The 23,995-nt window shown below is 41.1% G+C and overlaps 3 protein-coding genes across 13 annotated transcripts in view; 2 read left to right on the top strand and 1 right to left on the bottom strand.

The window, feature by feature from the left end:
* The first annotated feature begins 26 nt into the window (after positions 1-26).
* ZNF839 (zinc finger protein 839) lies at positions 27-15,467 on the top strand. Of its 6 annotated transcripts, none has more exons than XM_061612196.1 (9): positions 342-603; positions 2,460-2,523; positions 2,793-3,704; positions 4,757-4,987; positions 7,956-8,048; positions 8,692-8,835; positions 9,286-9,423; positions 11,080-11,200; positions 13,007-15,467. In XM_061612196.1, exons 1-9 carry the CDS (start codon positions 422-424, stop codon positions 13,438-13,440), a joined length of 2,319 nt encoding a protein of 772 aa, XP_061468180.1. In that variant the 5' UTR covers positions 342-421; the 3' UTR covers positions 13,441-15,467. The 6 variants fall into 6 exon arrangements, 5 of the variants coding, with proteins under 5 accessions (XP_061468182.1, XP_061468178.1, XP_061468179.1 ...); XM_061612197.1 differs by having other exon boundaries at positions 2,796-3,704; XR_009760773.1 differs by lacking the exon at positions 2,460-2,523 and having other exon boundaries at positions 27-603; positions 11,080-11,294; positions 13,007-13,096.
* Positions 15,116-22,627, bottom strand: CINP (cyclin dependent kinase 2 interacting protein). Of its 3 annotated transcripts, none has more exons than XM_061612201.1 (5): positions 22,428-22,627; positions 20,904-21,063; positions 20,558-20,684; positions 16,125-16,245; positions 15,116-15,467 (listed from the first exon to the last, which is right to left on the bottom strand). In XM_061612201.1, exons 1-5 carry the CDS (start codon positions 22,432-22,434, stop codon positions 15,265-15,267), a joined length of 618 nt encoding a protein of 205 aa, XP_061468185.1. In that variant the 5' UTR covers positions 22,435-22,627; the 3' UTR covers positions 15,116-15,264. The 3 variants fall into 3 exon arrangements, with proteins under 3 accessions (XP_061468185.1, XP_061468183.1, XP_061468186.1); XM_061612199.1 differs by lacking the exon at positions 22,428-22,627 and adding an exon at positions 22,229-22,395; XM_061612202.1 differs by lacking the exon at positions 22,428-22,627 and adding an exon at positions 21,254-21,322.
* The window catches only part of TECPR2 (tectonin beta-propeller repeat containing 2), a 67,411-nt gene continuing 65,785 nt past the window's right edge, over positions 22,370-23,995 (top strand). For all 4 annotated transcript variants that reach the window (XM_061612190.1, XM_061612193.1, XM_061612192.1 and 1 more), the window contains exon 1: positions 22,370-22,632. The gene's annotated coding sequence lies outside the window, so the exon portion shown is untranslated. The remainder of the gene's footprint in view (positions 22,633-23,995) is intronic.

Genomic DNA, 23,995 nt, shown 5'->3' on the forward strand with positions numbered 1-23,995 from the left:
CGGTCGTTCCTCACGTGCACACGGCAGGGGCGGGGCTTAGTGTGTTTTCCAACCGTGTCCTTCACAGAACTGCTAACTAAGATGGCGGGTTCTGAAGGAAAGGAGGCTGTTGCTGAGGTTACGGGTTTTGGGCTGGAGGTACCTTCCTCCGGGACTGTTGTATACCCACAGATAAACAAAAAATTGCCTGCGCTGGCAGCTGAGTTGGGCTGCAGAGAGTTGAACCAGCCTCTGGGGGCTGTGACAGGAAAAGAGCCTCGGAAGTCGATGGATGAAGCGCCTCGGCCGCCCCTTGGGAAGCAGGAGAGGAGGGCAGTCGCCGAGATATCTGCAGACCAGCGTATCGGCGAGGTTGCCGTACTGTCGCAAGGGAACGGGGCCTCTTCGCCGCCAGCCCAGGACAACGGCCTCCTAGTGTCTGATGCCGAGATCCCGGTTCGGGGTTTCAGTTCGGCGACTTCTGCCTCGGTTTCGGGGCCTGTGGCGGTGTCTGGTATCCTGTACACCGCGGCGCAGCAGCTGCAGAATGTTGCCCAGCGGGTCGCTCTCCAGCAGGGCAAATCTGCGGCGGTTGTTGCCCCCAACAGGCTTCCTCCGCCCAAGGTATAAGTTTACGGGGCTTCTTGAAGATTTTCCCTGAGTCCAGGGGGGATTGGAGGATGGCTGATCCCTGAGTGGTATATAGGGGTTGCCGCAAGTATATTTTAATATAAGGGTACGTGATCCCCTACGTCACCTGACAGTGAATAACTTCGGGGACCACCTGTATCGGGTTGTTTCCTTTGAATGAGCCAGGGTACTGGATACTTGTGGTCCTTTATAATATTTGCTGCACCTTGTACGTTATAATAATAGTGTAAGGCACACAGGCACTCCTGTGTGGAAGCAGATCTCAGAAAGCAAGTTGGACATTGCTCCCTCCAAATCTCAACCCCCAGTTCCAACTATTTTCAGGGTGTGTGTACTCTTTATTGTAAATGCCCACGTTTGTGTCCATTCTAACGTTGCCCAAATGTCTGCTCCATTTGGCACCTTCTCCACACTGATGGGTATACCATACAAAAATGCAGATTCCCAGCTATCAGGAATAATCTAACCATTAGCTCCCATTAATGGAACATCAGCTGACCTTTCTAGACTATTTACTAGCTTAACAACAGCAGGTCAATTAGTAGTTGAGACTACATGGTCAATACTGAAATGTATTTTTTGTTTATAAAGCCTTTATCTTAATCCTCATTCCTAACTGTAACTAAGCCTAACTACCCTTAAGTGTGTGCATTCATCCCTTGCTACCCTTGTCTCTTTTTTCTTTTCCTTTTTTGTCCTCTTCACTCTTAGATTGCAAACGGGGGGGGGGGGCTGGATCTGTATTTTCTTTTTATGAAACGTCATAAAACACTATGTTCTTTGGTGCTGTATAATTTATTACCTATAAATAACAGGTTTGTTTAAGTCAACATAATGCATGCTGCTTATTTCAGGGTTACAGCTCGATAGTGGTTGTGGCATTGCAACCACTTTATGCAAAACTCAAGTGGCACTCTGGACTAGTTACTGTGTTGCATGTGCATCACCTGAGCACTCTACACTTGACTACTGTTCACTTATTGTAAAAATTGAATGTGTGAACTGACTGTACTTTTGAGGTGCCATTCAGTGAAGTGAATGTTCTTTCTCTGTGATACATTCAAACACTGTAAGGCATTGTTTGAGGCTGTGGTCCTCAGGCATTGAACGCTTTGTGTGAACTTGAGCCCTTAGATTAACTCATTTGTCAGGAATGAAGTAGACCAAGAAGATTGTAGCAGGATATGTGTATGTACACACATTAATATAGGTTGAAGTAGTTGTTGGGCAGGTATACATGAGTGCCTCCTATCTGTTGAGCCATACTTTTCCAAAAGTTACCATATTTGGATCATTGGATGTAGGAATTGGCCATGCTTCATAAACTTTGATATTTCTGCTTCTTGTGTGCAGTATCTGCATTCAGCCTTTGTCTTTAGGTTTCTGAAGTGTAAAGTTTCCACATCATTGGCAAGCGTGCATGCTGCATAGTACTCAGATCAAGTGTTAGTACAAAGAGAAAGTACTGAGGCTTTCTTATGCTCCAGTTTTAACGCCTGCAAGGCTGTGAAGGGCTTGCTTTATTTTACAGAAGGGTACCAAGTCACACAGTCTTAGGCCTGTTTCCATTCTTGTAACTGATAAATATTAAAGGTACAAGAAGTCTGCTGGATTAGGCCAAAGGTACATCTAGTCTAGTTTTCTGTTGCCCACAATGGCCACCAAATACCTTTGGGAAGCCCACAAGCAAGTCATGAAGACAATAGCCCTCTCCTGTCATTGCTCCCCAAAACTTGATACAACAATAACAATAGTAATGTAAAGAGCATGTGAGCTAGAGTCTTTTTAAAAATCAGTTATGCTACATAGAGATTTGTATTGTCTTTCAGACCAATCATCCTAAATGTATTTTCTTGGACTAAAGTCCTTTATTTCAGTGGGATTTCCTTGCAAGTAAGTGTGATTAAGACTGCACCCTTCATCTGACTTTCCTCTTGCAGCAGCCAAAATATAATTGCATGAATAGCAATAGCTGCTTTCCTACCACCCCCAAGTGATGTTGCTTGTGTACATGAGACTAATTAGCTTTAAAATAAAAGAGAACATTCTAATAGTACTGAGTTTTTTTAGACAAGTGTGGTGATCTGGATCGATCTGATGTTCAAAAGCATATAGAAAACCTTATGAGAATGAGCTTAAACAAAATTTCTTTTTTCTTAAAGCAGTTGGAAACCATCTGTATCCAAGTACAGCCTGAGCAAACAGAAGCAAAAGAAAGGTTACAACTATCTCTTGCAGCAGTTGAATCCAATAATGTAACTGTGAATCAGCCACTTGAGAAGAATTCCAGGATTTTAGGACTCAACCTTATTAATCCACAAGTTATTCAGATACAGTCTGTTACAGGAACTGGGCCAGATCAATTTTTGTTATATAATTCTTCTGAACCTGCACTTCAGCTGCTTCTGCAGAGACCTTTACATTCTCTTGGACAGGTATCTGTAGGCAAGATAACACAGGGACTATTCAATAGACAGAAAAACAAATCTGTTACAGTAGCTGCAAAAGACTCTCGAAATAACTCCGCTTGTTCAGTAAACTCACTTATAAACCATGAGAAGAAAAACAAACATCATAGAGTTAAAAAATCTCTAAAAGTGAAAACACGTTCTGGGCGGATTTCACGGCCTCCCAAATATAAAGCTAAGGATTACAAATTCATTAAAACTGAAGACTTGGCTGATTGTCACCAGTCTGGTTCTGATGACTATTCTGAGCTGAGTGTGGAAGATGATGGTGACAAGGAGAAGGAAGTGTGCTCATTATTTGGTCCCCTGAATTATGACCTGAAGCCAAAATTGTTTAAATGCCAAAGTTGTAAAAAATCCTACATAGGAAAAGGAGGATTAGCACGGCATTATAAACTTAACCCAGATCATGGGAAGGAAGAATCTCCACAATCTTCCTCCATAAATTGGCCTCATAGGGTGGCATTGCTGGAGTGTAAAGGGAAGGCAAGTGGTAAAAGTGCACATCAGACAGTTTCACCACCACCAGTTACTGTCACTTTAATAAATGAAAGCGGACTAGCTGTAGACTTGGAAAAAAATCTTCTGACAAAGAGTAGGCAACAGGTAATTTTTTTTTGTATTTCAATTTATCCAGGGAGTGATCACTCACTGTTCCACTCATCTCTTCCCCACCCCCCTTTCCAGTGTAAGCTGCATCTCCCTTTGCCACCTCCGTGTGCTTTGAGCTTGGACAAGAGTTCTGACATTTAATTATTTCAGTACAGGTAACGGACAGCAAAACTCTATACAATCAGTGCTCCCCCAGACCTCATAGAATGGCATTGCTGAAATAGTTGAACGGCTGCACTGTTGACTCTTCAAACCTAAAAACCTAGGAACTCATTCAAGTTAGAAAGGATGGAAAGAGCCATATACAGCTTTTATCCGTGCATTTAGAGAGGAGGTTTGCTTGGGATAGAGGCCGCTGGTAATGTTTAAGTATTTAATGGAGAATCTGAGATAAAGGCATACCATACAAAAATCATTCTAATGAATGGCGTATGATGTAAATGGACAGTAACCAAATGAAAATAATACTTTATTAGCTACATGTATGTCTTAAAAGGTTATAAATTACTGTGAATTATTGGACATGATTATTGGATAGCTGAGGTAAATTGGAAAAGTTTTGCTAGTAATCGTTGCTTCCTCCTATGAGTCTGCAAGATTCATCTTGAACTTCCCTCGTCAGTAGCAGATGAAAACTGCTGCTTGGCAGCTGCAACAGGAAAGAAGGCTGGGGAGGTCCCTGAGGCATCACCATTTTGCCTTGTTGCCCCATCCACACTCCTTGCTATGTCAAAATGTAGATATTACTTGTTTTGGTAAGTGGACTGGGTTATATCAATATAATTTCTAAAACAGCACAATTTAGCAGCAAGCTCTACCAATGATGATATGGCATCATGTTGCAGTGTATCTAGGGAGCAGGCAGGCATAATGTAGTTTCAGAAAGGAAATTTGCTGTCTTCCTTGCCTTGAGGCGAGATGTGGGAAGCATATGTGCCTTTTAATGCTGATGGTTTTGGATCATGTTAGTACAGTTATTTCAAACTGAAAAATGAATATATAAAGAGAAAACTTTTCAGAGGATTTTTCTTATCTTTTTTTTAAAGCCTTATACATCTGCAGAAGATGGAAAGATAGCAGAACATCAAAACACCCATTTAATGCATTTAGGTCCTGGAAGACCCAGACAACTAAAAAGGCATGGCCAAACAAAGACAACTGAAAGATCAAGGTATTCTGGAAGATTTAGCAGACCCGGTCAGTTCTCTTCCAAGTCACTTAATAATATGTCAGCAGAGCACCACAATATATTTAGAAGGAAAGCTAGACTAAAAGAGGTATGGTTCCTTTTCACAATCTTTCATGCTTATTTGTCTAGTGATAATTTGCCCTATAGACTGCAATACCTACAATGCAATCCTAAGCATCTTTACTCAGAATTGAGTCCCATTGAGGTTGGTGGGACTTTCTGCTTGGTAAATGTGTTTAGGATTGTGAACTTAGTTCAGAAGTGGGAAACCCTCCAGGCCATTCTGTCTGGCCCTCTGGATTCTCTTCCAGGCTTCACCATTCACCAAGTCCTGCTCCACACCCTCCTTGAGTGACTTTGCCTGGCTGGAATGTGTCATTGAACTTTAATAATACCTTGCTTGCTTGGATACAGCGGTTGTGGGGTGGAAAAGTGTAGAAACCTCTGACTTTTATGTGGCTGGAAAGAGATCCTACTCTACAAATATAAGAACTGCAACCATTGTTCTGTCCCCAACCACCACTAGTACATGGCTCCCAGAAGTTTTCTCATGAGGAAATGCTGCCCTCAGACTGACATAGGTTCCCCATTCTTGTCTTAGTTGATCAGTCACTTAGACCAGTATTTCCCAACCTTTGGGTCTTTAGATGTTGATGGACTACAATTCCCATCATTCCTGACCATTGGCCATGTGCTGATGGGAGTTGTAGTCCAACATCATCTGGAGACCCAAAGGTTGGTAAAGGCAGACAAATCAATTTAAAATCTTTGATAGCTTGAAAAGGTCCCCCGAATGGGCAGTACATATTAAAAATAATTTTAGGGATGTAAATATAAAAACAGCAAATGGCCATCACTCTTTTGGAAGAGCTGTTCTCACGCGCACACACACACAAAAGAAGGAATGTTTCTAAGGGTATGACATGTGGCATGCATCATCTAAGAACAAGGGTGCTTTTCTTATCAAAGCTACTTACACGTATATGACCATTTATGCAGATATAATAATTTATTAGTTATTGGGTGACAGCATTAGTATTTTTCCTTTGAGAATCTTCCAGCTAATATTCTGCTTAGTAGCTAGCCATTCATGTAGTAAAGGAGGCTTTGGAAGCCTTTTTGAAAACTTCAGCAGAGTTCAACATGTCTGCCCGTGGGCAAAATAATCCAGTAGTGTGTGCTTCACACATAATATTCATGTTTTCTACATTTGTTTCAATCATCTTCATCTAGGAAGAATTTTGTGTGCGGTTGCCCTTAGGCATAACCACTAGGGATTTTTAAATTGTACTTATGCTGGTAATGATTATGAGAACTATCTCCTGACATTGATATTTCTCAGTGATTTGATTTACAGTGCCTTGCAAAAGTAATCAGACCCCTGACCCATGCTCTCATATTACTTAATTACACCATAGATGTACACAATGGCATTATGATATTGGCAGTTTTATTTTCAATACCTTTCCTAATGATCCCTAGCAAGAAATTTGCCTTTTTCACAGCTGCTGCACACTTGAGTTGACATCTTCATTGAGCTATCCACTAAGCCCTCAAGGTCTCATTCCTGGTCAGTCACCACCAGTTCATACAGTGAACTTACAAAGCATACAGTGCCTTACAAAAGTAATCAAACCCCTGACCAATGCTCTCACATTACTGAATTACAAATGGTACATTGTAATTTTGTACTGTATGATTTTTTATTTTGAGACACTGAAACTCAAAATCAATTATTGTAAGGTGGCATTGGTTTTATGTTGGGAAATGTTTGTAAGAAACATAAAAAATCGAAACACGTTGCTGGTATAAGTATTCAACCCCTGTGCTGTGGAAGCTGAATGATGTCCAAGTGTTTGGATATCCCAGTGAGCACAGTTGGATCAATAATCAGGAAGTGGAAGCTACATCACACCACCCAGGTACTGCCAAGAAAAGGCTGTCGCTCAAAACTTAGCGCTCAGACAAGAAGGAGACTTGTGAGAGAAGCCACAGAGAGGCCAGCAATCACTTTGAAGGAGCTATAGAGTTCAGCAGCTGGGAGTGGAGTAATGGTGCACCAGTCAACCTTATCAAGAGCTCTGCATAACACTGGCCTGTATGGGAGGGTGGCAAAAAAGAAGACATTACTCAAAAAGTACCATCTGAAAGCACGTCAGGAGTTTGCCAGAAAGCATGAAAGTGCCCCTACTGTGATGTGGGAAAAGGTTTTGTGGTCAGATGAGACCAAGGTAGAACTTCTTGGGCAAAAAAGCGCTATGTGTGACACAAACCTAACACTGCCCATGTCTCAAGACACACCATCTCTACAGTGAAGTATGGTGGTGGCAGCAGCATGATGTGGGGATGCTTCTAATCAGCAGGGCGTGGGCATCTTGTTAAAATGGATGGAGCAAAATACAGGGAAATACTGCAAGAGAATCTGCTTCAGTCTACTGAAAAACAAGCTTGGAAGGAAATTCACTTTTCAGCAAGACAGTGATCCCAAGCACAAGGCCAAAGCAACATTGGCATGGCTCAAAAACAAAAAGGTGAATGTCCTACAGTGGCCCAGTCAAAATTCTGATCTCAGTGCCATTGAGAATCTATGGCGCTCTTTGAAAATTGCGGTCCACAAGCAACGTCCAACCAACCTGAACGACTTGGAGCAAATCTGCTAAGAAGAATGGGCCAAAATCCCTCCAACGCTGTGCAAAGCTGGTACATACCTACTTCAAAAGACTTAAAGTTGTATTGCAGCAAAAGGCGGTTCTACCAAATATTAATGTGTGTGGGTTGAATACTTAAACCAATGTCACCTTACAATAATTGATTTTGAGTTTCAGTGTTTCAAAATGAAGTATACAGAATAAAATTACAATGTACCATTTGTAATTCAGTAATACGAGAACATTAGTCAAGGGTCTGATTTACTTTTGCAAGGCGCTGTATCTGTCTTCTATGATAAATTGTATGCATTTCATGCATTCTTTATCCATTTTCATGTATTTAGACTTGGCATTTTAGCAATGAGACTTTATGAATTCTCTAAAGAAATTATTATCATCTTTTAATAGCGGATTCAGCAATGTGCCAATGAAGACTTCATGGAGCTGGCTGTTCCACGCTTTACAACACTTGTTACTGTATTTGAATTCCTACTGATGAAGGTAAAATAGACGTTGAAATCTTAATATTTATTTTATTATTATGTGCATTTAACCAAACTATTTTAACTAGTCTCTCTCATGTTGGTACGAACAAAAATTGGGTGAAACCAGATTACAAGGGGGCACAAGGAATTGCATGGCGGAAGATTGAAAAAGTGAGACACTTCACTTTCCCTGTCCCGCTCCAAGTCATAGTTTATGGAAAGGTTACATTTCTTTATTTCACTCTTCATGGAAATATAGACTAGTAAGTGATCCCAGTAAGATATTTTTTCTGGTAATAGGTAGACAGGATTTACAGTTTTTAATTTAACATAACCTTCATGGACCTGGAAACTCAGCCTCTGTTGCGTAGAGTTTTCTTAGACATCTGCAGCCTGCCTACCTAATCTATGTTTAACATAAGACCAATTTAAGCCAATGGCAGCCAGAGGGACCGACACTGCTGATCCCAACCACTAACATAATGAACAATGTTGTCAAGGTGAGGGACTCTGAAGAGTTTCAAAAAGTGCTTTCTACCTTTTATTTAAAAGGTACCATAGTCACCTATTGTCTGTTTGCATGATAACGGGCTTGAACTATGCTTATAGTCTGTGATTGTGAACATGTGTATATTTATGTAGCTTTTGTTTTTAACCAGGTAGAACAAAATTACCCAGGAAAAGCACTGTTTCCGGAGGTATACCGGGAATTTGAAGAGCTGCATGCTGTAATAAAGAGAATGTGCCAAGACTATTTCAGTAATCCTGAATTAAATGACTCCCTGGAAATAAAAAATCCCAAGGTAACAATATGTTGGGCAATTGTGTATCTGGGTGCTAACCATTAGCCAAACTGGATACAAGTGAAACTTCCACTGGCACATTTTCAAGAAGGAAAGTAAAGATAAATTGCAAATGTTGGAGATCTGATAGGCAGAGATTAAGTACATCTAATTTTATGGTTGCACTTCTGTATTGTGCTTCTCAGCCTATTGGCTATGATCAACTATTGGTACCTGGGTGCAAAAAGTGAGCACAACAATACTTACATCTTTCGCTACTAAAGTGACCTAATTTACAAGCACCGTGTTCAAAGTCTTACCTGAAGGTCCAAGGAGACCATCCTCAGAATAATTGAAGCAGGTACTGCTGACTTTTTTTCCTGTAAACAAGACTCTTAAAATGGAGTTCATGATTGAATAAATTGTGTGCTTCAAGTATAGGACAAAAATCTTCTGACTTGTTTTTTAAAGGTGGCTGAATCACTAGGAATTACAAGCAGCTGTCTTGAAGCGCAAAAGATTCAAGCAATAGACTCTTCACCTGTGTGTATTAAAACTATCAATGAGCATGTATTTACAGAGATTTGGGGACAGAAACGAGCAACTGAGGTATGAAATGGGTGAATTTTGTCACTAATAATATGTCCAACTCTTGCAACATATTGAACTTGATGGTGCTTTTCTGAATGAATATACCTTACTGAAAATAAGTGTTGTCACCTATATCACGAAACTACTAACATTCTTTTCTCGAAAATCTGAACTTTACCAGTGTCTACATAAAAATATAAGTTCTTGCATAGTTCTGCTTCCTACAGCCTACATGGTACCTCAGGGTTTCATTCTGTCTCCCATGCTCTTTAACATTTATATGAAACCACTGGGAGAAGTCATCCGGAGATTTGGAGTGCAATGTCATCAATATGCTGATGACACTCAGCATCTATCTCTCCCTTCCATCTGATGGCAAGGTGGGACTGCTCATCCTAAACCGGTGCCTGGAGGCTGTGAAGGGCTGGATGTGGGCGAACAAACTGAAACTTAATCCAGACAAGACGGAAGTGTTGCCGGTCAAGGGAAAAACTGCCCCAGTAATAGTGTTGCAACCTTTTCTGGATGAGGTTCCACTCTCCTTGAGAGAGCAGGTCCGCAATCTGGGAGTTCTTCTGGATCCTGCCCTGCTGCTGGAATATCAGGTGGCTGCGGTAGCCAGGGGTGCTTTTGGCCATCTCAAAATGGTCTACCAGCTGCATCCGTTCCTGGAAGCAGCTGACTTTGCCACGGTGACATGCACTGGTGACATCAGGGCTCGATTATTGTAGCGCACTCTATGTGGGGCTGCCTTTGAAAACAATTCGGAAACTACAGTTGGTCCAAAATGCAGCAGCCAGAAAGTTAACTGGAGCACGGTGCAGGGAGCATATCACCTCTGTGCTTTATCGACTCCACTGGCTCCCAATTTGTTTCTGAGCCCAATTCAAAGTGCTGGTTTTGAATTTAAAGCCCTAAATGGCCTTGGACCAATATATTTAAGGGACTGCTTACGCCCATATGTTCCTAATCTGGATTTAAGATCATCTACCTCTTGTCCCCTCTGCGTGCCTGGAATGAAAGAAGTTAGATTGTCAGGCACACGGGAGAGAGCCTTTTCAATAGTGGCTCCCAGACTTTGGAATTCCCTGCCCCAAGAAGCCCACTTTGCTCCCTCCCTGATGGTCTTCTGGAAACTTGTAAAAACTATTTTGTTCTGGAGAGCCTTTGGTTGGGACTGACGGGTCAGCCTGACACTGTTTTAAGTTTTTTATCTTTTAAATTCTTTTATTCTTACCTTATATGTGTATGCACGTATATACATGTTTTATGTTTGTATGTGTATGCATAATGCATTTTATGTATTTTAATAGTATTTTATACATTTTAATTTACTGTAATTTTTAATGTTTTATTGTGTATTTTATTATATATGTGTGCGATTTTATTGTAGCTGCCCTGAGTGCCCTATTGTAGGGTAGAAGGGTGGGATAGAAATATTTTAAATAAATAAAATAAATAAATAATTCTACCTTCATGTAAAATTGGTCTAGAATAAAGCAAATCAAACACATTTTTTTTAATTTGGATTCTTATGTAGCACAAAGTGCTGCCAAATGAGAAGTAATACTTTTTGAAATATTAGAATAATTATAAAAACTAAAAAATTGATCCCTAATAAATACGTCAATAAGTTTATTTTCTTTCCAAACTCTCTCTTCTTTCTGTCAACAGAGTTCTGATGAAATGTTGCCATTTGCAAAAAAGATCAGAGCAGAAAATCTGTTGGAGAATGTGAATATCAATTCAGATAATAGTGAAATAAAGGAAAGATGTCCTACATATGAAGGTGGTGGTATGTGAATTCTAGTATCTCCATTCTATCCTGAAGAATAACATTATGTGAAAAAAGCTGGAAGGGTACCATAACAACCTTAAAATGTACTGATGTAAGTCTAAAAATCGTGTTGGGGGGGACTTGTTTAAATATGCGTCTGATCATGTAAAAATTTCATACATCTTTACTACTGTTTATGCAATACCGGTTGCATTTGTATCTTCCCTTCCTATCAGGGATCTTAATGCATGGCTTTTCCATTTTATCTTCACAATTCTGTAAGTTAGGCCAGGCTGCCCAACAAGCTTTTTGTCTTCAGTAGGGATTTGATATATGAAAGACAAATAATTGGATGTTAGAACAAATTAAACCAGAACTATCACTTGAAGCTAAAATGATGAAACTGAAGTTATCATGCTTTGGACACATCATGAGAAGACATGATTCACTAGAAAAGGCAATAATGCTGGGAAAATTAGAAGGGAGTAGAAAAAGAGGAAGGCCAAACAAGAGATGGATTGATTCCATAAAGGAAGCCACAGACCTGAACTTAGAAGATCTGAACAGGGTGGTTGACGACAGATGCTGTTGGAGGTCACTGATTCATAGGGTCGCCATAAGTCGTAGTTGACTTGATGGCACATAACATCTTGTAAAAAGTGTCGTTTCTATGTTTAGCTCTGTGGCTACTTTGAATTTGGATTACTGAAACGAGAGGTGTGTGGGCATCTTATGGCCTTGTGTCTTCAACTAGGGGAGTTTTTGTATAAAGGCAACCAAAACTGTATTTGCATTTGTCACTTGAAAATACGCTAATTTCTTTCCCTTATTGTGTTAGCTTTCACTGCCGTATTGCTGCATGTGCCTTTTTAAAGGATGTGGTTTTTCTAGGCATCCATGTGGGGAGAAGGACAGTTGCCCAAAATCGTATGCATAGAGGAGGCCACATTTATAAACAGGACTAACTTCATAAATAGGGTTGGCCTTGGGTTGTGGGGAGCTTTTGGCAAGATGCCATTTGTAGGCCTTTTACTAGATACTGCCTCCTAATTCCCACTGTGTCCAGACAGAAGGAACATAGGTGCCTGTGGAAGCTGCTGTGAGGCAGGTGCCTGAGACTGTCCACCGAACCCCTTGCATCAGTCCAAGCGAATGGCTTTTGAAACTGAAGTGAGACTTTCAGAAGTTTTCAATATGATTTTTGGAGTGGGGAGTAGCTGCTGTTAAACAGAATCTCATGCTCCATAAGAACATTGTGGCCCCCTCCACCCCCACTGTAGCTCCTTAAGCTGCCTAAAGAGCCAGTCCTGAAGACATAGAGCCTCAAGAGCAAAATTCAGTGTGGCACAAAAGGATTCAGCCAGAAATGAAAACCACCATCCTTGCTCTTGCACTTTCTTGCTTATGCCCTGTGACATACCTTCCAGTCTGAGGAGTGTTATAATTGCACTAAAAACTATACATCGAGGTCATGTAACTAGTGTTTCAACTCGGGTCCAATGCAAGTGCTGAATCCTGCCCCACCTGCATGCACACATAGACTTTGCCATTGGTAAATGTTCCATGACAGGGCTACTTCAAGGGCTAAATGCAACACTGCTGGTCAGGTTGTTTTTTCAACCCAGTTGGAAGCTTTTCAGTTATAAACGATCAATCCTACTATTTAATGTTTAGTATTAGTTAAAACAGCTTTTTTTTTTTTAGGTGTAACAATGCCAACATCATCTAGCTGATACTCTCTTATCAAAATACTTTACATTTTGTCTGTTTTTAAGAGCATGTATGTAAATTTAAGTTTTTGTGTTTTTTACTTAAATTGTTTAGGTGTTGTTCCAGAACAGAACTGTGTGGGGAACATTTTCTCTGGAAATACATTACAGCAAAAGGAACACCATGAATCACTTGAAGTGGAAGTTTCAAATGAGAGAGCAGATATGGTTTTACACAATCAGTTCATGCAAGTGAAGCTTGAGACCTTGCAACTTTCAAGTATATCAAAGTTGAATTGTTCAGCCAGCTTACCCTCATGGGGTGAAAGACTGCCACTTGTCAGTGCAGAAAGTTCACAAGAAAAGCTGGTATCAGCAAACTCAACTTGTAACGCAGCAAGCAACCTAAGTGTGCCTGAGTTTTGTAATTCCATAGCATCTGAAACATCTAATCAGAATCCTGCCTTGTCAATGCATGAAGAAAACACTCATGATGAAAAATGTCAAGAACCTTTGGAGGAGGAAGTGAGGACTTCTCTATTAACATAGTATGAACATCCTAAGAACTTTGATTAGGTAAACAAAATCTTCCCAAATTAGTAACATGGCAGTAGCTCATCCATTTGGGTGTCAAGGAGAGGGTTTTTCCTGTACAAGCTTAGAAAACTCATTAACAATTCATTTAAAAAAGGACTGAACTAGGTTAGAAACTGGAGAAATAGTGGGAAAATGAGATTATAGATGAGCCACAAACTTCTCTACAGACATGAAACCATTCAGGTTTTGCCTCATTCTTGTGCTGCTGTCTTTCTCAACCTTTGCTGTAACACAAATTGATACTACTATGCACAGTCACCTTCAAGTTCTTTGGAAATTATGGAAGCACTTTTAACAGTGTTGCACACACTGATGAAAACAAAAATGAAGCCATTATAAAAACAGTTGTAGAGGCATTTTAAAGATTTCTTGAATTTGTATTTTCCATATCAAATCTTAATTTACTAATTTATTATTAATTTAGGTTTGTACACATTACAACCAACAATTCCGAAGATTAGATGGAATTACTTTCCCAGTTTGTGGTTAACTGCACTGTTTAACCAAGCTGATTTATCTTTTAGTAGAATTTATTAGGCAAAGTTGCATTGCTTTTTAACTAGACTGTAAGACGGAGAGCTACCTAATTAGTAAGAAAAGTAAACATTTTATGAAATTTAAGTCTGTGGAAGCCTTCAATTTTAAAAACTAAATGTTGAAAATAAAAATATAATTGATGGTTCATCTAGTTCAGATTCAAGGTGCAATGTATGCAGTCCTTGACATCTTGGTCTGTCTTGGTTAATGCTTTGAACATAGCACCTGCTCAAAGGTGGTAAGTATAAACAGAGATGTAGCTGTATTGCAGTCGGTTATGAGGTGAAGGACTTTTTAATTTGCTAAAGTACTTTAGAGGGTTTGTGTCAATTCACAACAAATCTGGTAAATAGGTCACTTTCATATTTAAATATTTTATGGCCCTCTGGCAGCAATGGACTGCCCTGACTCAGAGAGTAATCCAACCTCCCTGGTCTACAGAGTAGTAGACTTTAGTGTGGCTGTGCAAAAGATGTAGATTTCCCAGAGTAGATGCAATTTTTGAAAGATATATGGCTCTGGCCACAACCTGAGCAGAAATAGTAACATGAAGCTTTTGCCCAGTGTTGTATTCCCCCCCCCCCGGGTAGAATTGCCTACTAGCTTTTGGTACCTTTTGGTTTGGCAGTTGGGATGCTGAAAATAGCAGGAAGCAGGTTTCTTTCATGTTTGTTGCTATATGTAAGACCTAGTCACTACTGCTTCGTTTTTGTAACAGTTTCTGAAATCCATTAGTTGCTTTATGTGCTGTCATGCAGAGGATGTGGACTAGCAACAGAAATAGGGGAGGGGCCTATCACCAGGGTAGAGCCAGACATTAATATTAGAGAACGTGCTCCCCTTATTCATGATCTAGCTTTTGTCATCGCATTCAGAGAGATCTAGCTACAGCTGTCCTAAGATGATATGTTGTTCATATGTTGTTGTTCAAATCTCAGGCTGTAGAACAGGGATTTTCACTGAATATGGAAATATTGTGAAAGCAGATCTTTAAAGATACTGAGTCTTTGTTTTGGAATTGTTTTTGTTCTGCATTAATGTAAGCCCCTATGCAGCCTGCTAGCCCCAAAGGCATGGTAGACAGACAAAAAAACACCAAAGTTGTATTTTATTAAAAAGCTAGAACTAAATACAATACAAAAATTAAATTAATAAAATACTGTTTAAACCATGTATTAACAATAGTTCAAGACTTAATGTTAATACAACTCTAAGGTGATCTTAACATAACTATGAAGGTTAGACCAGCCTGTGTCCTGTTTCCAAGAGCATACTTTCTAGCAGTACTTTGTTGGTGTTCTCTATGTAGGGCTGGTATAACCATGACGACAAGTAGACCATCAGGAGATCTTGGTCAGCAGTATGAGCAATCTCTTGCACAATGGTTTGCTTGAGTTTTAGTTCCTTTGAGTACATGTCTAAGAGCTTCACAGAAACTTCATCTGAAATGGAAGAATAAAAAATCAAGTAGCGCTGCAATTATTGTCTTATTCAGGCATGCTGAACATGGCTTTAACAGCATCCTGTACTTGTGGATGCTCTGGCACATTTTGAAAGCCTGGTTTTCCCCAGGCCTTCAAAATGCATAGAAGTCTCCAGGAGGCTTTCCCGCTGCAGACAGTTTGTGTAGGGATCGTATGCAGTATGAGGAGGAGGATGGGGTTAGAGCTAGCACCTTCATGCATACTCTTCTTCAATTGGACGAAGTCATAATTGAGAGGGTCTGAGAAGGGCTCCAATTCTCTTCTTTTATATTCCATTTTTCTGAACGCATTACACAATAGCTGCATTGCTTACCTATAATTTTCAAACCACATCAGCTTTTTATAATTATGTAATTTAACAAGTCTTCTATCTCTCAACCTCCATACTTGCCCCACTGTGAAATTTTAAAGTAACCATCCTAGTTTCAATTCATGGAATCCTGAGAACTGTAGTTGTATGGTGTCATGAAACATTCTTCCTCGAAAGCCATACTTGCCTGGCAGAATTGCAATTCAACCAATATGAGCTAAATTTCATTGCTTGATTGTATTTTGAGTATTTTCAAATATGCCTGAGAAAGAAATAAGCATTTCAAAAAGGAAGAATTTACTTACAGAAATAAGGAGTGGGCCATGTGTGGAAAAATGGCATCTTGCGATCTCCGTGATATGCTTCTAATTCACAGATCCCTTTAGTTGTTGAACATAATTTTTCCATTTTCTGATGTACTTTTTTCTAATAAAGTTTAAGACAGAAAATCTTAAATGTCTGTTTAAGAAGCTAGTATTTATTAACCAAGACAGCAATCCTAACCCTACCTATCTAATTAAGTCCCTTTAAATTCAGTGTGACATTTCTGAGTAGACTATTATGTTGCATCTGTGGGCTACTTAATCCATAGTTTCAACAGCTCAGAAATGTCAGAGGTGGGGAATGTTTGTTTCAAAAATGAAGAACTGGGTTAGAGACAAATCACTGGTTAAGATGTTCAGTCGGTACTGGACTAAATTAGAGGTTCACAAAGGGCATCTTGCACAATAGATATTAAGAATAGCTTCAGTTTCCCATTCTGAATAACCTGTACGGAAGAGATTAATTGTAAATCTGGTTGACTGCTCAATTAGGTCAGCCTCAAGATTTGACCACAAGAGCCAATAAAGCACTCACTGTGGGCAAGCCTTAGATAGCGAGCAGGCCAAAAGGCACCACTGGATTTACCCTCCAGGAGAACTGAGAGCTATCAGCTGGTATGTGCTGGGAGTCCTCAGTGGGGAGGACAGCCTGGCTGGGAGTCCAGCGTCTCTGAGTTCAAATCCCCGCTCGTGTCTCCTGGGTGTAAAGGTCCAGCTAAAGATCACCCTCACAGTGAGTGGCTCAGGGGTTACGTGACCTGCCACCTGTGCAGCTGTGGGCAAGCTGCATAGTCCCAAGCAGCCCAGTTGCCCCCCAGCTGGCAGTTGTGGACAAGGAAGGGGGCTGGCTTGTGCAGCTGTGGCAAGCTGAGCAGGCCCTAGCTAGCTGGGGAGGACTAGCCTCGGGGAGACAATGGTAACCCCCCTGTGAATACCGCTTACCATGAAAACCCTATTCATAGAGTGACCATAAGTCTGGATCGACTTGAAGGCAGTCCATTTCCATTCAGAATTGAGAGATTATAAACCTACTCACCAGGTCAGCCCTATATCAGGGTGTGCCAAATGGGGGCAATGCCCCCCTGATTTTTTTGGGGGGGTTGTTTTTAATGTGTGACATGACAGAGAATGACAACTTGTTTTAAAAATAGCACCCTCTGAAAAATTCAGTGGATAAGGCAGGGCACAACAAAAGGTTCATCTGGAAGAGCCCCCAAAAATCTCACTCAAGACATTTCCTGATAGGGTGGATTTTTCATGATCACAGTCACCCAATAATTATTTAAATTATCCTGAAAAAACCATGACCCTTGAAGAGTTAAGTATTAGGACTTTGTATTATGGGCTAGAGTTAGACTACCCATTGGACTTTCCTTTGCTTTTCAGTTTGTTTCATTTGTGTTCTCTATCCAATCAGCAACAAAGAAGCATGTTTTTTGCCTGCAGTAAGTAGTAAGAGTTTATTTATTTTGCGGTTATTATGATGAGTAGAGCAGGATTGGGTGCTTATTGTGAAAGGGTGAAATAAACAGCTTAAAGTGATCTGAAAAAATACCTACCTTAAGTTACCCTTCTACTCTTTCAAAGTACTTAGTGTACAGTAGGACCCCACTCATACAGCAGGTTAGGTTTCAGACCCCCGCCGAAAAGCGGATCAGCTATAGCGTGGGGTTCTGGAACCTAACCCGCTGATTGTGCCGGAGGAGAAGATCAGCTGTAGCACAGGGATCTGGAACCCAACCCACTGATTGTGCCGGAGGAGAAGATCAGCTGTAGTGCGCTACAGCTGATCTTCCCCTCCTCCAGCAGGATCAGCTGGAGCACAGGGGTCTGATCACGCTGGAAGAGAAGATCAGCTGGAGCGTGCTGCAGCTGCTCTTCCCCTCCTCCGGCACAATCAGCTGGAGCGCGGGAGTCTGATCATGCCAGAAGAGGAGAAGATCAGCTGTTCCCCTCCTCTGGCGAGATCAGCTGGAGTAAGGGGAGCTCAAGCCCCTGCTCCAGCTGATCACCCTGCTGATGCCGTATTAGTGGAATGCTGAGAAGCGGGGCCCTACTGTACTGATAAACAGTGGCTAGTTTTTCTTTTTCTTTAGTACTTGACAGCAAAGGATGAAAAAAGGCCTAGAGAGATAGAAACACTGCTACATATACTACAGTTAGCTGGCTGACCAAATTGTCTGTAACTCAGGTCTAATTTCTGATTTTCCCTATGTGGGCAGTTCAGCATGAAGCCTTCTCAGGGTTTCTGGGCAGAAAAAAAAATTAATCCAGCAGCCAGAAAAAGATCTTAAATGCTTTCCCCTATTCCAATCACTTTGTTTTTTGTGTAGCAGCCAGGGTTGTTTTTTTTTTTTTAAATCCCTTGATTGTCCAAGGTAGAAAAATCTAAAGGTAAGGAAGAAGGCTAGAAAGAGGGACCCTCAAGGCGGAATTAAACACACCGTGAGGTATTTATTTTGTCTCTGAAAAGGTGTATTGTGAACCTACCATTTAGAAAGTTTTTCTGCTTGTTTATCAAGCATTTTTGTAAGATTATGAAAGGAAGTCTATTACGCAGTAAATATTTTACAAAGCTAAGGACTCAACCTCATTGACTTCAACAAGAAAGTTTTGCATATTGTTCTCAGCATCACTGTCCCTAAATGTTTTACTATAGTTACATTGCAATGTGCTCTTACTCAGTTTCTAAAACCTAGTTGTTTTTTGTATTGGTGTTGTGTCTAATATTATCAATCAAGTTTATTGCCAGACCATAGGCCATCACAACATACATGCAAATAGTTAAAAAACCACACTTTGGCTATAAAACCATCAAAAAGATTTAAAAGCTAAAACAAATAAAACTATGTGAGCTTCATCAGATGTTCCTAAGAACGGCGTCTAATGTTCCTAAGATCCCAGGTCTAATGAATACTTGGCCCTCAGCTTTTGAGCCGCAAGGGCAAAGTGTGCCACCCAATAGGTGACCCAATAATCGGTGTCAGCTAGAAGGAAGGGAACAATTTGGTCCACCCGTCCAGAGCCATGGCGATTAATTAGAGTATCAAGAAACTTGGTTCTTGGGTGGGTGTAAAGAGGACAATCCAATAAATAACGAGGGAGATCTTCCACCTTTCCGGTATGACATATACATAACCGCTGATCCCGCGGGATCTGTAGGTGGCGGCCAGACACAAAAGCACTTGGCATTGTCTGGAATCTCAAGGCTGTGAAAGCATATCGTAAATGAGCCGGTAGGGGGAGTGACAAGTAATTTGCCCTTATATGTTCTACTTTATATAGCCCAAACCAGCTCGAGAACTTGGAATTAGAGATTGCCAATCTGTCCATCCATATACAGTGACGCTCCATCTGCTCTCGGATTTTAATCTTACTCAGTAAAAGTGTCGACTGTATTGGAATATGATAGTGTAGGTGGATCGCCTGAAATTTTGGGTTCCACAGTCTGTCCTCTACAATCATCTCAAAACAAGCCTTCACCAAGATCTTGAATGGTGCATTTGTTAGAGAAGTCCAGTATGCCAACAAGGATTCATGAATTCGGGCGCTGACAGGAAGGAGACCCACTTCAGCTCTCATAAGCGCAGGAGGTGTACCAGGGGGTAGGCACAAAAGCTGTCTAAGAAAGTTGTTTTGGATAGCTTCTAGAGAGGAGAAGTAGGGAATCAACCAGCCCCATATTGCCGCCCCATAGATGATCTGTGGAAGGACCTTGTTTTGGAAGATTTTTAGAGCGGGGGCCACCAAATGATAAAAGAATCTCAACGCAGTAATAAAAGCCAATCAGAGCAATTGCATAAAGGAATATAGCACTACAAAATAGTAAAGCTGAGCTATACCTGCATCTAAATGCTATTAAAGCCTTACTGAGGTATTCCAGCTAACAAGAGTCCAAATGGGCCGGTCAGACCACATCCCAGGTCTCACCTTTGACCAGCTTTATATCGTCATACCAATTCAGCTATTAGGACCAGTTAAAACACACAGCTTGAACACTGGGCTTCCTAAAGAATAGGCCCATAGCAATGAGGTGGCGAATCAGGGTCCAGAGACAGGGTGGCAGCTTCCAGGCCTCATCCAACTGAAAAATCCTCAGTTGTAAGGAATTTGTTTTGAAATAGCTGGACACTTTTGACCTTGGTTCACAGGTGATTTTATTCAGATTCCTAATTAAAGAGTCAGGCACTGCAAGTAACTGTCTGCAGAAAGATTTTTACTGTCTCTCAGAGCTATTTTAAACAAGATGGAATAAGGCTAATTAAACACTCTTTAACACCTCTTTTGCGCTCCTGTGAAAGAATGTTGTCTTGAGTTGTCATGTAAAAAGTTACTGAAAAGGACTATGGCCTCTCCTTTCCTAGAAGATGAGGAATGTGGAAATAGAAAATGCACTGAAAAGCAAAGAAGATTACCATGTCTTCGAAGATCCCGAGTAGTTCTATACAGCACGCCTCCAATTCTATATTGTACTCAAGTGGCTGTCTTTCAGACTCAGATGTAGTATTATCATGCTCTATTTCCAACTTGCTGCCTTTACACCTAAAGAAAAATATCCTTCATTGTACATAATAGGAGCTTTACTCCAGTCCTGCAACTCTGTACTCCTTGCTGCCTATTATAGGGGCATCTTTGATAAGTATGTAATGTAAGATAAGCTGTTACTTCTTAAGTTTGCATCATACAGATTTAATTAATTGCTAGTTTGATGACAAAGGACCTTTGTACAGGAACCATAAGCAAGCTTTTCAAAATACTTACTCTGTGGTGATTTTGATGTTCACGATGTTGGTGGCAGTAGTAAAACCCTTGTCATTCAGAGTCTCCCATTTCATCATTAAATTATGCCAGTCTGCTGCATTATCTTTAATTTTTCTTGCACTGATAGATAACACAGGTGTCTTGGGGGTCAAACTTTTAGCTAAACACAAAAATTAAAACCGGAAGAGGAAAACTTTACCTAGTTGTCAAAACTGTCTTGCATATGAATTGTACTCTATGTTAATCAGAATAACTACTATGGCCCAGTTCTTGAGCCAAGAATTGCTAGTGCAGACTTCACAAAAAGCATGTGCTGAAACTCGAAGTCCCTTGAAATTAATGGAACTTACCTCCAAGCTAAAATGTATAGAATTTGCACTGTGAATGCTGCATACTCCAGTGATGTATCCTAGTCCTTTATTTGAATTGCTATGGAACACAAGAAAAACCCTGATGGACGACTCAAGCTCCATCTAATTTTGCTTCCTCCAGTGAACAACCAGATGTTTCCAGCTAGACCACAAGCAGAGTATGAAGACAGTAATACTCCCCACAACTTGATCTCTCTTCCAGTTAACATTTGTTTGGCTCCTTCAGTTCTGGCAGTGAAGACAGCCTTAACAAATTGGTGATACCTTTCCTAAGGTGATTTTTGGTGGTCTAATGCTGCATCTCTACAGCACCCATTTATCCACCCACTGCTTCATACTCTGCCCAAAGTTCTATCTGTTGTTTTGTGAAGGCTTGACCCTGAGAAGACTCCCTTTTAAATCCATTTAAACAAGTGTCAAGATTGGGGAACCTGCGGTCCTTCAGATGTTGGACTCCCAACTCCCACCAGCATTGCCAATCATCTGGGGTGATGGGAATTGCAGTCCACCAATGTGGAGGGTGGCAAAGGTTCCCCACCTCTGCTGTAAGGTAATAATGCATTGCGTGAATTATTGATCTTGTCCGACTAAAATTTACCGCCTAGCAATATTACTGCCTAACCCTTTTAATATCACTCCCCTATATTTCTCAACTGTATCTTATGTATTTTTCTCTATTTTAACGTTTTTTGTGTTTTTATTGTGCATGTGAGCCGCCCTGAGTGCCCTATTGAAGGATAGAAGGGCGGATAGAAATAGTTTAAACAAATAAAATATTACTGGGGGACCATCCCTTCCCACGTACTACCTTGAGGCTCTCTTAAGTACCACCTTAGGGTCGCCATAAGTCGTAATCGACTTGAGGGCACATAACAACAAGTACCATCTTTATTCACACGCGAATCGCCAGCATCTCCCCACAAAGGCCTGAAAATGGTAGCAGGCTCGAGATACCTTTTTTTAAAAAAAAACTGGCGGTGGTTATACGTGGTAAATAATCACTTGTAAGTAAACCACGAATCAGCATGACCACTAGGACTCGCCCCTGCCTATTCAACCCTCTGCGGCCCAATATCAGAAGCCCCGCCTCGGCCTAGAAAGAGGCGCCGCAGGCCGCTCTCCTCTCCCTCTAGCTGCCCCTGGAAACACTCACCAGCCATCCTTGCCAGGCCTCCGCCACAGACGCAAGTCCTCCGTCTAAGCCGCTCCTTCCCCTCGGAAGTGCGCTCACGTCCGGCCCCGCCCAGCTAAGCCGCCCCAGCGCTCAGCGTTGGCTTTCCCTTCCCAGCGCTGGTGGGCCTGGGAGCGAGGCGAGGTGAAGCGAGAGCTAGCCATGAGGGGTTCCGGTCCCTACTGAGGTGAGATAGGTACCTTGCGGCCTAGCCTGGCGGGAGCGAGCGAGCAGCTCGAAGCGCGTTGCTGGGGGTGATGGGTTGGTGCCTCTGGAGAGCTCCCACTGCCTGCAGCCTGCGCTCCATCTCTCCCTTAGATTTGGGACGGGATTCCCAGCTTCAGGCGCGTCTTCCTCCCCAGAGTGGTTAACTTCCAAAAAAAAATGGGAGGCGCCGCCTCGGGGCTTCTAAGCTTGATAAACACTCTGCATACAATCAGGAAAACTCTTTATTTCTTCACGTATTTTCAGCGCCCTGGCTCTGAAAATGCGTGTCAAGGGAAAGCTCAGTCCTAGAGAGCTTTGGCTAAAGCTAAGCTGTGGTTGGTCGGTCTCCATGATACGTCTGCCCCAATCACTGTCCTTTCTCTTAAATGCCCATCAGATGGCATGCACAGAAAATATTGCTAGTTTGCACATTTCTGTTTGTGGAACTGGTATGCATATTTGGAATCGGAGGCAAAATGTGCCTGTTTAGAATCTGTGAGTGCTGGTTAGTTTGATCTGTTTTGGTCATCCGTTTGTACTCTACACTCAGATAAGTTAAAAGATTGAATAGTAGGGCTTCCCAGCAGTGTTATTGATTCTCAGTATGGAGCTAGATTAGAATGATTACTTTGGAATAATCTAATCTGGATTTTAAAAAATTTTGCTAGTGCAAAATGTGGCAGCCAGAATGCTGTTGGAGGTGCATGGTCTGCAACATGTGACACCCCTCTTAAAGCACCTGCCTTGGCTCCCCATCTGCTACTGAGCCAGGTTAAAGGTACTTGTATTAATTTACAAAGCCCTGAACAACTTAGGTCCAGGGTATTTTAGGGCCCACCTGAACTCTTCTGTCCCAGCTCAGTCACTGAGATCATCTGCAGGAGCAGCACTGGTTTTTCTTAGAGATGGCGAGGCCCATTTAACATAAACACAAAATCACAAAGTCAGTATTATCAGCCCAGTTCTCTGTAATGCTCTGCCAACAGACATTCAGCAGGTGCCTTCTGTTTTAACCTTTAAACGTCTGCTGAAAACCTTTCTGTTCTGCCAGGCTTAAGCAGGCAATTAAGAAGATACCTTTTCACAATAGTTGGCATTTTTTACTGTATTTTTAATGGTTTTTATTGTATGGTTTTTGATTGGTTGTAAACCATTTTTTTTATCATTAATTTTTATTCAAAGTTTCAAAAAACAAAACAAAACAAAACAAAAAAACAAATTAATAACTAATACAATAAAATAAAATGTTGACTTCCGATTTGTCGCAGATCAGTTATAGGTCTATAGTATATAACAAACCTGTCTCTTAATATATTACAAAATCACTTTCCTCCGTAGTTATC

This window comes from Rhineura floridana, chromosome 2 (genome assembly GCF_030035675.1).
Source record: "Rhineura floridana isolate rRhiFlo1 chromosome 2, rRhiFlo1.hap2, whole genome shotgun sequence".
In the NCBI taxonomy this organism is placed as follows: domain Eukaryota; kingdom Metazoa; phylum Chordata; class Lepidosauria; order Squamata; family Rhineuridae; genus Rhineura; species Rhineura floridana.